At 39.8% G+C, this 15,233-nt stretch overlaps 1 protein-coding gene across 2 annotated transcripts in view; it reads left to right on the forward strand.

Moving 5' to 3' along the window:
• Positions 1-3,968: 3,968 nt before the first annotated feature.
• LOC124166625 (ATP-binding cassette sub-family D member) overlaps positions 3,969-15,233 on the forward strand; it is a 31,514-nt gene continuing 20,249 nt past the window's right edge. Inside the window, exons 1-5 of one of the 2 annotated variants that reach the window (XM_046544238.1) lie at positions 3,969-5,002; positions 5,739-5,920; positions 9,009-9,181; positions 11,702-11,888; positions 13,200-13,312. In XM_046544238.1, coding sequence (XP_046400194.1) covers positions 4,326-5,002; positions 5,739-5,920; positions 9,009-9,181; positions 11,702-11,888; positions 13,200-13,312 — 1,332 coding nt within the window. In that variant the 5' untranslated portion in view covers positions 3,969-4,325. The remainder of the gene's footprint in view (positions 5,003-5,738; positions 5,921-9,008; positions 9,182-11,701; positions 11,889-13,199; positions 13,313-15,233) is intronic. The other variant, XM_046544239.1, reaches the window with a different exon arrangement.

Below are 15,233 nucleotides of genomic sequence, written 5' to 3' on the forward strand. Positions count from 1 at the left end.
AGTCACAGTATTTCTGTTTGGAAAAAATACACTGCGTAAACGTGCTGCATGCGTAAACGCATCAAGGTGTGCCCTACACATTCGGGTTTAATGTATTGCGTCAAGCACCTTCTGATAAACAACAATTTTTGTTTTGTTATTAGGCGCAAGATAAAGCCGATGAAGCTAAATAAATATAGTGAAGCGAAGCAGTGATGCAGCGAGGGGGGTTTATGGGGGATAAAACGCCCCAAAGAGCTTAGAGAATTTTTTTATAAAAACTTTTGTTACTAATATTAGGGGGACGGATGAGTAACAAACAAAACATATTTAACTATTCACACAGCCGCAAAACCCACTATTTTGAACCATTCATCTTAAAAATGTCTGGGGGAGGGCCCCCACACCTCTCGCTTACCTCATTGTTTTTTCTATACCCTACAGACCCGTAGTAATTGCTGCGCCTTAAACCTCGCTATCCTTAATTCCTAGCTGCGCTCTTGAAGCGAAGGAAGAAATACAGCGGATGGTTTACCGACTCGTAAACATACCACGTTTAATTGACCATGAGAAAATCATGGGTTTTCATTGGCACATGAGCACAAAAATCACAAAAACTGAAAGACTGACCATGCGATTTGTTAATCGTTATCACGAATGCAACACGAATTGGAAATTGAATACTTTTAAGCTCAAAAGGGCATATAAGTTGGGATCATGGAATCTTCGGAATGAGAACTTCCTCGTCTTTGAATTTTCCTTTGAGTAAAGTCGCGTGAATCACATTCATTATCAATTTTTTTAATCACCAAACGCGTTCCGTTGGATAGTTATGGTTGGTTTAGATTTCGTAAGATCATGAACGCAGAGCCTACATTTATCTGTAAATCGTGCCTTGGAAAGCCAGGTACGTCCAAGGACTTAAAATATTCAGATAGATATTTGGTGATTTCGTCTTCGTTTGTTACACAGTTAAAATATTCAAATTCATGCAGAGTACTAACTATCTTATCCTGATATACCTCGTTTGAGTCATCCACATCTTCGTTCTAGGCCGTCAAAATTGTTCGTTCAATCAACCATTTTTGATTTTTGTGGTGATCAATCATATTCTGGAACACTTTGTTGATGAGCTTACCTTCCGATTAAACTAATTTGCAAAGGTCCTCGATAGGAACACGGACATTACCGTTTGGCAACAATTGCTTGGAGATTTGTTTACAAACACGGTAGTGAAGAGTCAACTCGAGCTGGGATTACAATTAGCTCGAATTTAATTTTTAAAATGCAATTTCAATATTTTGAATATATTTAGTATTTTTAGTAATTAAAATGTTATATTGCTACGAATTTTAGTTAATAAATTGGTAAAAACAAAACAAATAATTTAATTTGTAGTTTTGACCGACTTATCAATTGTTGTGTTACTATAACTCCTAAAAGCATGTCCATAGGAAAGAGATGAATTTTTTTTGTGAAATTATCCTTTTATTTAATGGCCTATATGTTAACCCCGCCTGAGACGAATCCAAAGAACCAAATCTCATTGAAATCGGTGCAGCCGTTCTCGAGTTATAAGTGTTCTAACTAACACGATTTTCGACTTTCTTTTATATATATAGATAGATGTTTCCCTGAGCTCTGTGCCTCATGCATGCATTGGTAACCTCAGACGATGTATAACTCCTATCCTCTCGTATAGAAACTAGGTCCCTGTGACGTCACGTGGAGTGGAACGGCATGGGCGCCAATCTGGCCTTTTTCAAATGAGGATAAAATTTGACCCTTGCCATTCGTCTAAACCGGTATTTCAAAGACCAAATAATTTGTGTATTATGAATACACTAATGGTGGGTAACGAATCGCAATCAATGCCTTTCGTTTTCTTTGATGAAGGAAACTACCCTATTATGGGATGAATGGGAAAGACTTCGTTCGTCTCCACTTAAATTTCTCTTCCATCTTCCAAATAATTTAGGGTCTTTTTGGAAGAAATGGTGATATCAACCAAAGAAGTGGTCAGACATTTTTTCAGGGGTAATGAAGAGGAAGGAGATAAAATTTCGGGGGGGGGGGGATAAATTTGAAGGGGGTACTCGTTAGAATATACCAAATATTTCAGGGTGATAGGTGTTCGTACAACCTGACCCCTCCAACTCGCCTTGTTTATCGCGACGATTCTCCATGAGAGAACCCCCTAATTAGCCAAGATAAGCTTTAGTTCTAGATGTGTAAAAGGTTAAACCTCAGTGTGATTATTAAAAAAAATTCATTTCCCATTGGATAGAATTGCAAGGAAAAATAAGGGGAATTTTATTAATTCATAGACACATGTATCATAATCGTTCATGCAAGAGACGAAATTGAAATGGTGGGCGCACTCATAGAACCCACGTGAAAAATTCTTAAACACGCTTTCCTATGTCATTGAATTAGGGTAATTGTAGCATTGAAAAAAAAGCACCACTGACGTCACACTTATTATATGTTCACCTGAGGAGCCCAGTTTTCAGGTTGTTGTTCCAGGTTGTTAATGTACAGAGATGAGTCATTACGCATGTGTTGGTCCAGCTCATGATCCTCATTACATCTCATGAAAATATTTTGAGGCTGAAACCAATAATGTCAACGTTTAATGCGTTGCTATGCAATGGCGGATTAAGGTGTTTGTTCTGGGGATGGTTCATTCCTATCCGCGGCGCCTTGGAGATATGCTTATGGTATGCTATGGCTCTTACAGATAATGCGTAGATATGATATGCGCTAGGGCAAGTAACTTGTTCCATTCATCTACTATTTTTAATTGTTGTTTGTTGATCTGGTGGAAAAACCTGAACTGGGGAGCCACGTCAAATATTACTATCCTTTCGATTTTCCCAGACGTTACGTCCGCATTTAATCCGCCGCTGTTGCTACGGCAAAATATTGGTCCAAGAAAGAAAACTTTTTCACGAGGAGCTTGCCTTGGAGCCCTAATATATCGCAAGCCTCATCAGTAGCGCTGGGTATATGCGCAACCGTGGAATACCATCTGAAAACCATCTCACTCATGGGACCATGCGGTGAATATATAAACAGTGTGACGTCATAGTGGTCCGGGTTGATTGAATGACCAACTACCTCAATGGCGAATTGTATGCGAAGAGACATATAATTTCTACGTGGATGGTTGAAAATGCACCTTCAAAAAATCGTATATTGACACGGTCGCAGGGTTTGATTTTTTAGACCAAATAAATCGACGTTGGCGGTGCCTTTAAATGCTGCGAAGCGGTTTTTTAAAATCCGCTCATATATTTACGTTCCTCGATTTGGGAGAAATAAAATCCCGAGCGACCATCAACAAAGTTTGCGACCTCGATAAAAGGGAGCTGATTTCACCGACCCGTCCGGATGGAGAAAGGATTGGACTGGGCTCCTTCTACGGATGCGAGCGGCCCGAGACTTTCTGTAGCATATCGTAAACGAGGAATAAAGTCACTTTTACTTTAAAGGAAGTCCTACATATCAGGACTCCATGACGAAGCTAGGTCAGATAGAACGAGTCTCCTTAAAGGCTTTCTCTACTTTCTTATACGCCGCGCATTTTTTATTTTACACTCAGCGCATGCACTTAGAGCCCCGCTGTGTCCCATTTTCTGCGCAAATCGTGCGAGATTGGAACTCATCGAACTTTAACATTCATTGAACTATGAGCCTACTTCTTTTTGATACCAGAAGTAGATAATTTTCCTCTTGATTAATTAAATAATATGTTAAGTAATCCGCATATCCACGAACAAGCCTTTTTTAATTAGCATCGGTAATTTTAACCCTTCTAAAATTTAAAGCTTGTTTCCTGGTAATTGCAGCAGAATGAGATAGTGGACTTTTCCTGCAAGAATGCTATCAGTCAGGCCGACTTGTTTCGCAAGTTATTTTTTTCAACTGTATCCCGTTATGACCTTACCTATTCAGTCGATTAGTGGCTGCGGCTAGCTACAGTCACTTGTCTCGCCGCAACGGGTCGGGCGGCAAGAGGGGAGGGCAGGAAGAGCTTATCGCAGGAGGAGACTCGCATGTCGCTTCTTTGGCCTCCTCGATCGCAGTCAGCTGCTGGCGATGCAGTGAGTCAACGTTAGACGTGATTTCGCGAAGTAGTGATACTTCATAATGTGTGGAAAATGATCTTCCTCGTGCATACATTTCGGAAGAGGGCAATATTGTTTAGGATACGGAAGTGAAGAAGTAAACAACATGGATATTGAGCGAGTTTCGATGTATTTATAGTGTCAACCAAGGACATTTTTGTGTTCGCTTGGATTCTGTGATTGTGCGCGCGAAGAGGAGACAACAGTATCGCCATAATGCCGACTGCAATCTCCAAGTACCTGGATTCCACCGCCGCCAAATACAACATCCCCAAGGAACACTTCACGCGCAGTGTTGTTGTGGTAGCGGTGTGTCTTTATGGATTGAAATTCGGATACCCCTACCTGCAACAGTTCTATAAGCCAGAAAAGCAGCCCGACGGTAGCGAAAAATGCAACGATGTTGGTTCTTCTTTGAAAACAGCCCATAAAGTGGAAGTGATAGATCCCAAAGATGTTCCCTGCAGGACTGAGGAAGAGGCGAAAAAGAGTAAAACCGCGAAACAGCAAGACGATGCGGGTGCGAGGTTCAAAAAGTCCCCCAGTGTTAGTAAAGAATTCCTAATACAGCTACGGAAGCTTGTGCAGGTTATGGTTCCTGGTGTATGGACTGGTGAAATGGGCTTGCTGACCCTGCACACTTTCTCGCTGGCTTGTAGGACTTTTCTATCGATCTATGTGGCCACGATGGAGGGTCAGATGGTGAAACACATTGTGAGGCGAGACGTGCGATCCTTCGCCGTGATGCTGATGTGGTGGCTCGGAGTGGCAGTGCCGGCTACCTTCATCAATTCCACCATTCGTTATCTGGAAAGCAGGCTTGCCCTCGCTTTCAGAACCAGACTTGTGGCTCATGCATACCGGCTGTATTTCAAGGACCAAACCTACTACAGGTGAAGGAGTTGCTGACATGACTATATCATGTTGATAATGATATTTAAACCCATTGACACTCATTGAATCTTTACAATCAGACCCTACCCTAATTTTAATTTCTTATCGCCTGAGAAATGATACCTGGCTCTGGTGAAAATGTCATGTTTTGTATTCATATTTTGCTCCTTGTAGCTGTCTGCATTGAGTCATTTGTGCGGCAATGTAGCTTCATGTCAACGCCTGCATGGCTGTTGTAGCTGCCTTCATCTTCTATCAGTTGTAGAGAAAATAGGTCGTGTTTATCACCACTTGAAGGTTTCAGTAGGGCCTCTTGTTTCATGGAAGCGTGGACGATTTCCATGTTGATGGCTCAAATATAGACATTAATTTTCCTCGTTTATTTACTTCTTTTCTTCCGGTCTTGACGCACTTCTCGTCATGAGCTGTCTAGGTGAAGATCAGTCAGCTCGAAATATATAATGGTGTAAGTAGGGTAGCACGAGTGAATAGGAGAGTGACTGGTTGGGAACTCATACCCTTGTGCAATATAATTGTACCAGGCTGCCTGCTTGTCACTCTGACAGCTCTTGACTTGAAGCACATTGAAACCGGAAGAAATAAAAAGAAGTCATTGTGGCAAAGTACTAAGTTGGGTCTATACTTGTTACAATGAACTTCCATGTGATACTTAAACTCGTCAAGTGTCTATCTGAAGCTGTTGGCTCATTGGTGACTGCACGTTTTGTCTTTCAGAGCTTCAAATCTGGATGGTCGTATTGAGAATGCTGATCACTGCCTGACTGATGATGTGACGGCCTTCACAGCTTCTGTGGCCCATCTCTATTCTCACCTGACAAAGCCCCTCTTTGATTGTGCGCTCATTGCGCTCACCCTGGCGCGAACTTCACACCGAATGGGCGCTTCCATCATACCTGGTTGGTATCAAATGCCTTTCTCAACTCTTCACGGTTGTAGTTATTCAATTTCATAGCAGTTTAGCCTGACGCTATTATAGTACTAATAATGTCAGGCTTAACTGCTATGAAACCTTTCCATTGTGGAAAATTAATGTATTACACCTATTTTTATCTGTAATGCTTGAAGGACTGGGGTTGGTCACTCACTTTAGATGAACCAAGAATTGTCACTTTGATGGACCGTTCTAATCTTGCCCTCTCCGGTTGTTCCATTCATTACTTACGCTCGTACCTGTTGGCCCCAATGTCACATACAAACTGATGTTTCCCTCCATTCTGAAATAATGCAGTGTTGGTTTTGTTTCCGACTCTGACTTTTAAATACGTAAGCTGCACTCAGATACCAATCATAAATAGGATCAGGTTCTAATCCCAGTGGTGGCGTAGATTTTAAGAGAGTGCCCTTATCCCTACTTTGTGCTTTGTGGGGAATGTTTCATATTTACTTTAAAGGGGGAGGAAAGTGCAGCACTCTGTCCGTCAGATGGGACGTTAAGCCGTTTTATTTATTTTATTTTATTCCCAAACCACCGAATACAGCTCATGTTGGCCATTTTACATCGGGGTATTCAACAAATTTAATAATTAAACGCACACGAACAACCATGCCCTGGACAGGGAAAACCTACCCAGGCGGGACTCGAACCCGCGACCTCTTGTTTGGCAGGCGAGAACGTTACCCCGCCGCCACCGAGGCCGGCGCTAAATGCGAGACCGCTGGTGAAAGGCATGCATAAGCGTAACATTCTGATAAACGGGGATTGCAAGGGAATTCATGAGGATGAGGATGCAAAAAGAATGGAGAAAAGTAGCACGACGGGTATTTTATTAAATAATTTATTTTGTAACTTATTGCTGGAGTGGTGTGGCTAATAAATCAACCTCCTCGTCTTCCCTCCTGTCAGTGTCTTAATTTTCGAAGTCACTTTCGGAGCCTTCAATAAACACGCTCGGATGTTACTCTTTTAAATCAGAGGTATACAAAACTATATAGGTTGTAATACCCAAAAGTAAATACGGAGTTGAGGAAAAGGGTTAGGGTTTGATAAGAAAGGGATCAGAAAAGTACCGAGAGGGAATAGGTGGAGGGAGGGAGTCGGTGCTGATGGGAATGCAAAAGGTGAATAAAAGTTTTCTGGAAAGACGATGGAAAAGGATTGAAGTGGAAGAATAAGGAACAGTAAGTTATAAGTTGGATTTAAATGGAAGAATCGAAGAGCACCAAGAGAACGCGCGAGATTTGGCAACACAGCTAGCAGATTCACGAAGTTGACACGACGGAGGACTGAGAGCGACTGAAATTCCGAAGTGCTAGGCCACGCCTACTGTCTGCTGATTGGCAGAGGGAAAGTCACGTGTAGATAAACTTTCCCTCCTCTCACCCCAACTCGGTTAAGCCACACCAGCTCACCCGCAAAGATAAAGTGAACAGACCTTAATGCCACCACTGGGTTTCTCTCCACCTTTCTTTCTATCCCTTTCCCTCATGGTAAAAATGACTTTTGACCTCCTCCAAATACCGTACCATACATTAATCCAAATGTGTGTATGTATTTATTTGCCCAGCAAACACTATACAGGTGATCAATCATAAATCATGCACAAGTTAGAATTTATGGCATGTGAATTTGGTTAGTTGGTTTATGATTATGATTCGCATAAACATTCTCAAACTCCCGAATATTTTGCTTAAAGAGGAAGGTGGCAATTGTTCATTTCAGTTCAAGATCTGAGGTACCACTTTTAGACTGTGATTTCTGAATCGTTGCAAAGCATATCCATAGGTAAATTTATAAGAAGCTTTATGGTCCAAGTTTTTTTTTTGCCGTTGTTTCAAAAATTTTGCATATACTCTTACTATCTGGATGAAGGAGGATTTCTATGACCATGCAATCCAAATTTTTTGAAAATTTACAGAATGAAAGCCTGCTGCTTGTCATTCTGAAACAATGGGGACTTGGATGTGCTAAAATATCTACTTGTGCAGTCTCATAAATATACCATCATGATGAATTAATTTCTCAAGTACATTGTGCTAATATATTTCACCCATAAGTGAAATTCTTCCTTTGCTTAAGCCCCCTGTCTGCTGGTAAATAGTGAATAAAAGTTTAAATCGAAAGTCCTGATAAAAAAATTTCCAGAAGAGACTTATGGTAATCTATATTTGTGGTACATATTTTGCAAAGCCCAGTTTATAGTTAGTGTAATGAATGATTTACTGAGTAAAAGTCATTTCAGGTACTCATTTTTCATTGGTAGAGGTCTTTGTTTGTCCCAGTGTACCACAGGATAAAAATTACGAGTAATGCTAATTTTGGTTGTTTTAGAGAAATAACTAATTTCGGTGGTTTTTTAAATATGATTTAAATAAATGTACTGTAGGTGTGTATGCTTTCATTGTCATGCTCCTGTTCACTTGTGACATCTTTGTTGCCGCATATTTGGCTTAATTTTTTGTTATCAATGTATGGAAGTGAATGACTGCTTACGATACATGTTCAGACAGTCTCTGGCCACCAGCAATATTACAAAGAATTTGAGCTGCTCCTCTCCTAATTAAACCTGCAAATACAGTTCTAATTCAACACTTCGATAGCACTTTTGCATTTTATTTCCATAAGGAATTTAAATATCTCAAGAACAGTTCAGCTGACTTCCTTAATGGCAGAAAGAAGTGATTTATGTTCTGAGACAACTCTCAGGGGAAGAAATTTTTTGTTTCATAATATATAGTGTGCTAACGCTGATATTCATTTCACCTGAATATCATTTTTTTTCTGCTGGTATGAAAGCATTTTACCCTTTCTTTTAATATTGAACCAAAACAAAACTAGCAAGTACTGTCTCAAATTATTTTGATGTGCAATTTGTCTATTGTCTAAAAGGGGTGACAATTTGTCTATTGTCACCCCTATGCTTACCTTGATCTACATTAAAAAATTGTATCACAAATTTTAGAAAATGTGTAATACAAAAAACATAACAGCACCATTTGGTTTATTATTTCCAAACAGCTGTACTCAACGTTGTAATTGTTTTTCAGGTCCCGTGATAGCCTTTGTGGTTATCATGATAACTGGCCAAACCTTGAAAGCAGTTTCACCAAAATTTGGCAAGCTTGTTGCTGAGGAAGCGAATCGCAAGGGATACCTGCGTCACATACATTCCAGGATCATAGCAAACGCCGAGGAAATAGCTTTTTATGGTGGACACAAGGTATGTACTACACAATCCCTGAATCACACGATAAGTTTTTCCATCCTGTGGAGTAATCGCTCTAGCAGTAGCTTATTAAGTTTAAAAAAAGTCAATCTCATCATTTTCTGAATCACACGGTCATTTCTTTATTATATCTCCCTTTATTTTTTTATCCTTCTCCTTTTATTCCATTGCATTCTATACTTATAACTGTCGTTCCATGAAAAACCAAGCATATTGTTACAATGGCCGTTAGTGGCCTTGCATTCTGATTGGCTGAAAGACAGTGCGAGCACCAGAAGAAGGGACATGGCGGATGGGGAAGGGGTGGGATTTCCGTCCCTTCATGGAATATCATCGCATGAAAATGGAGTGATTGCCATTATCATTGTAGGGATCATTGGAGCCATTACTCTGAAGGGACGGAGCAAATCATTGTGTGATTCAGGCTTAATGTAATATGTGCTGATTTATTGTAAAATGCCAGCTTAAGCCCCTTTACTTTCAGTTTTATATACAAATTCTTAATTATGTTTCAGCTCAATTTATAGCCCCAAAGTTCAAGGGAAAGAAATAATTTTCTGGGGTTATCGCGGATGCATTCAAATTGAGTTATCCACGATTTATTGCAGAAACAAGCGGAGTATGCTTGAGATACCTCAGAATTCTTAATTTTTTCTTGGAACTGAAGTTATTTAAACATTTAGTTCTAGTCTATCTAAACATCATGTCGTTTACATTATATATTATTATTTAAACTTCTCTAAACAATAATTTTCACCACTATCTTTCAATGGCTTCTTGCTTCCTCAATTATTTTTTTTAGAATTGTTATTTCAATTTCCTTCGCATCTAGGCATTCTCTCTAAATCATCATTGGCACAGACACAAAAACAATGTGACTGGAGAAAGTGAAAGATTTTTACTGAGCATTCAAGGGAAACTTTGTGGTCACATTTTCTGTTTATAAATTCGGTGTTCACAACAATTGTCATGGTAAATGGTAAAAAAATTCCCTTAGACCTCATATCCAGATAGCCTCATGTACCTGTTTTGTTTCCTGGTCCAGAGGAGTTTTTGTCTCATGGCTATTATTGTGAATTTCAGGATTCTTCTGTGGCAGGTTATAAATATATCACTAAATTTGGAAGGTCTGTGTCAGGTTGAATTTTTATCCACTAGTTTTGGTGGTTATTCCATCTCTGTTCTTGTTTCATTTGTTTGCTTCTGTTTTCTATTCTCATCTGTCTCCTTCTGTTTAGATATTATCAGGTAATTCAGTCTGAGGATCTGGTGCCAGTAATTTTATAAGTTATGCAATTAGCTACATTCAATTTTCCTTGGACTCTCCCTGCCACGAAAGGGATGCTCTATTGTAGTGCCCCTGTCTGTGTGACATCATTGTACTTTCTTCTTCCAAATGAATCTAATTCTCTGAGTTATTGTTTGGATGAGCATACTAACATTGCCATTCTATTATGAGCTAATTGTGAGGTTAAAAGTTCAAATGAACTGATACCAAGTACGTATATGGTTTAAGTTTTCCTTGTGTCTATAATATCTTTGGATTCTTCTCAGTCTTTGCATCAGGTTAGTGGTTTCGTACATTTTGGAAAACAACTTGCTTCCCTGCCCTTCCCATCATTACCTCTCATAGCACTACTAGGACCACATAGTCAAGGAAGCCGTTGAAAGTCCACCTTGTTCCAAAGAAATGCAATCATGATACTGGCTTTCATCCCTGCAATACTTGAAATTGTGTAAAACATGCAAGGAATGGAGAGAAAATTACTCAATGAAAAGTTATGAGCACAAGCCACTCGAGCCAAATTGTGCAAAAAATCCTCATGGTGAAAATCATGTCGAGTGCTTTGAAGCACTTGACCAGAAATCGGGGTTCGAATCCCCGTCAAGGTGAATTATGTTTTCTCTTTGGATTTTTCACGCAATTTGTGCATTGTGGGTAACTCCGTAGTTATCATTGTGGCTAGTCCCGTTTAATAAAATTGATCAGGCCAAGACTAACTGTAATTGTTGACCCCAATAATGGTCTATTCCATTCAGTATGCAATTTGACATGATGAGATAAACACAACTTGAAACTCGGAACAAGTCTTTTTCCAGAAATGAAATCAACAACCTGATAAATGCACAACTTTTGACTCAATATTTTTATGCTCTGAATGTACCTGTCAATGTGGTTCCCAATGGCATCAGTGATAAATGAGTGAGCCTTCTCTCTCATTTTTCATACTCCCTTCTGTGCAACACAACTAATGAGGCATTCTATGGATAATTGATCTGGATATTGGAAACATTGTCTCTTTTCGTGAAAATTGAATACCTGAACACACAGACATTGAATATAAATGCCTCCAATAGGAATGCTTTGGAACTAAAAAGTGTGTTTCAATTTACCAGGGGTGCCTGGAGGGTAAGAGTAGTGTATAAGAACAAGTTCCATGCCTTGAAGCAGAACTTGGCTGGCTCAAATATTTCAGAGCATTGAATGATGGATTTTCTTGTTTTTTTTCCTAGGTTGAACTTGGGTACCTGGAGAGAGCGTACAAGTCACTCACTGTCCACATGCGCAAGATCTTCTCGCAGCGGCTGTGGTATGTCATGCTGGAGCAGTTCCTCATGAAGTATGTTTGGAGTGGCACGGGAATGATCATGGTCTCACTGCCCATCCTCATGTCGGCCAAGAAAAACAGCACAGGTACAGGTGATGATCATGAGCTGAATATCAATGAATGTTGTCCACCATTTTCATGCAAATTAATTGGCTGGAAAGACTGACTATTGGTGACGGAGCTACATAAAGAACAAATGAGGAAGGGTTGAGGAAACAGAGATGGTGATGAATATTGGAAGAGTGCCACCTGCTGTGTGCCAACTGCACTTCTCAACTCCTTATGGGGACGATTTTCTAGAGCATTTTCCAACTTTTTAAGTGATACCTGCTATTAGTGATGTCAGCAATAGTTTTATGCAAACAACATTAATGTGTTTTTTACATCGTAAATGGGTGCTTGTATAATTGACCACTGTGGATGCCAGCTGAAAAATACTGTAACGTATAAACAGTACACTTCTTCACCATTTTCTTGGTTCAATACCATGTGGCAGTTGGATGTACATACTAATAAGCAGAGGTTGCTTATCAGATCTTCCCTGAATCCATTGGATCCCCAAGATTTGAGGATTCCATTGAGATGGATTCCAAGAGTGCATCTTTAAAGGATTTTAAATAACACCCCTAACTTTGTTACAGTCAAAATGTGAATTTCTTGGATATTAATGCTAAAAATAGTTTTTTCTGTAAATAAAACCTAGGAGGGCAATTTCAAATGGCTTACTGAAAATAGAAAATAATACAACTTTGTTGAGACATTGACCTTTAGGGGATTTGAAATCGTTTGTTGACATCTCATTGGTGCTTTCTGAAATTGTTTCCGTTGCGTTGCCACAAATGGGTAACCTGAGGGTAACTGCAGGAACCAGTAGTGGCATTGCTCACTTACCTGTAAATTGCTCCTCTTGGAAATGAGAATGCATGCACGCATATCAAGGAAAGGTGAGGGCCTTGAGCCCTTTCCTGCCACCTTTGGCTGTAAATATGAAAAGGTTAGCCGATGGGACCTCAAACCAATCAACAAATTGTAGATCTGTCATGATCACCCAATGAGAATGTTCTCAATTGATAAAGCTGTGGAAATTTGGTGATTATTGAATGAAATGTGGTCTTGATAGATAGCTGTAGGTAGAGTGCCACGTGTGTTGCCAAAGTCCTCTTGAGTTACCTATTCTCTTACTACTTACTCTACTCCAATGACATTTATGTTCTTGTTTACACTACCAAAGGATTATTCATGTGTTCACTAAATCTAATTCAAATACTTCCCTGAGCAAAAATCAGTTGACCTTTTTGATGTGGAAAACAATAGTTGATGTATGCTGTAGATGACTCTTTCAAATCCACGTGAGTAGAGGAGGATTGATCTTAATTACAGTCAATTCCATTTTTTTTCTTCAGGGGATGACCAGGGAGAATTGGGTGTCAGTGAAAGAACTCAGTATTTTACAACATCAAGGAATTTACTTGTTTCTGGTGCGGATGCAGTTGAGCGTCTCATGTCTTCATACAAGGTAAGCACTCCTTCATTATGCATCATGAAGCTCAGACAAATACTGCACCTTGTGTATAAGTGAAGCAAAAGAAGTGTTTTCCTTCAAAATTCATCTAAAACGTTTGATATGCATATTACTACATATTACTAGCTGACACGTTTTTCACTGTGAAGCTTCATTAAGTTACACATGTGTTTTTTGCATGGATATTAACATTTGTTTAGATCTTTTTATTTTATTTGGAATTGTTCCCTTTTGAGAATATAATCTGAGTTAGTCATTTCCACAAAGGTTCATTTCATGTCTGAAAACTTACAATACAAAAGTTGTCATCATCACTAGATTCATAGTTGTTTTATTTTGTTTTGGCATGCTGATAAAGCCTGGTCATTTTAAAGTAGCCATTGAACATAGGGAGCCATGCTAGATGGGAAATGTGTGATCCTTGCATCTTTGCATATAATCCCGTGCACGCAGTTGATGGTTGCAAATTCGTAAACCTTACTGGATCCATGAGAAAGGACTATTCCCAGTAGGTTTTCCTTGAATACGGATATGAACCAGTGACTGCTTTACCCTTATAACAAGCCATTTCCACAACCATTCCCCATTTTCGGTGTTGTTAATTCTCTAATGGCTTAGCTACAATTTTAGTGGGCACTATTGACAAAATTTTTAAGGATTGTTTTGAGAAAGGCAATTGCTATTGGTCTATGGAGTTTATGGAGTTAGCATAGTATCAACGTAGATTGGCCTTGCATTTGAGTTGGAGGGAGTTGGCTAGAGACTCCTTGAAGGACCCTTTGTCAAGCACTCTATCCCATAGGCTATCGAAATTCCACATGTTTGTTACTAGTTGAAATAATTACAATCGTAGTATAAATTAAGCTTTTATATTCATTTTTAATCATTGCTGTGCTTTACAGTGAAGTATCATCAACAGAAAAAAATGCACTTTAACAGGTGAAAGTGATTTGTGTACCATTATTACAAGTCTGTGAATTTCGCGAGACGCGATATCGCAAAATAATGTAAACTCGGTAAATAGAAACGAAATTTCGCGTTTTTTGCGATTTTAGGTGGATTAGCAAAAAAATCACATCTAATGAGTCATAATCTATTAAAGTCTAAGCATTTGTTTAATGCTGCCGATGTTCATTTGCTCTATCACGTTAGGATTCCAAGGTCAATTAACTCATTTAGTATAGCGCACAACGCATCCGCGTAATATCGCGCACGGTAGTGATTTCTATGCCACCATTTGCCGTTAAATTTATCACAGCCTCTCTCTTCGATTCCCATGTATCAATCCTAAAACATTTAGAATGAGGCGCTTTCTCACCTGATGAATTAGATATAATGGATTAAAAATGTGCGGAAAGAAATTTAACGCGGCCGCAGAAGAGGGGAAATACAAGCTCACACGCCTGGTATGTATCAATGCCGAGCAGTAATTCCGGTGACTCACCGCGACGCATTATTGGATAACTTGTTGCAGGAAAACCTTAAGTGTGGGTCTAATGTAACATTTCGTTGACTTAAACATGGCCGCTGGCTGGGATCGGGCCGCCATTCACGGCACGGCCCACAGCGTGTCAGAGCATCGTCTCGTCTGAAAGCGGCCTGAATTTCACGGGGCTGTGACGTGAACGGCGGCCAGTGAAAAGTTGTTTCGTCAGAAAGTGGCCTCAATGTAGCACTGCCTGTATTTCATGCACACCGCCGGGCCGGATTGAAATGGGTGCCGTGGTGACCACGGCGGCCGTCTTTGGCACCGTGCCGTCAACTGCACGATTCGATTCGTTTAAAGACATGCATAGACACGTATGGTTATTTGAAAGCACAATGCGCTTGCAGTTAAGGGAAGGGAAGGAAGGAACAGAAAGGATAGGAGGAGAGGGGGTTCTCCTTATTAGCGGACAGATCGTCTGATATTCGG

The sequence above is a fragment of the Ischnura elegans genome, chromosome 10 (assembly GCF_921293095.1).
Source record: "Ischnura elegans chromosome 10, ioIscEleg1.1, whole genome shotgun sequence".
Classification (NCBI taxonomy): Eukaryota; Metazoa; Arthropoda; class Insecta; order Odonata; family Coenagrionidae; genus Ischnura; species Ischnura elegans.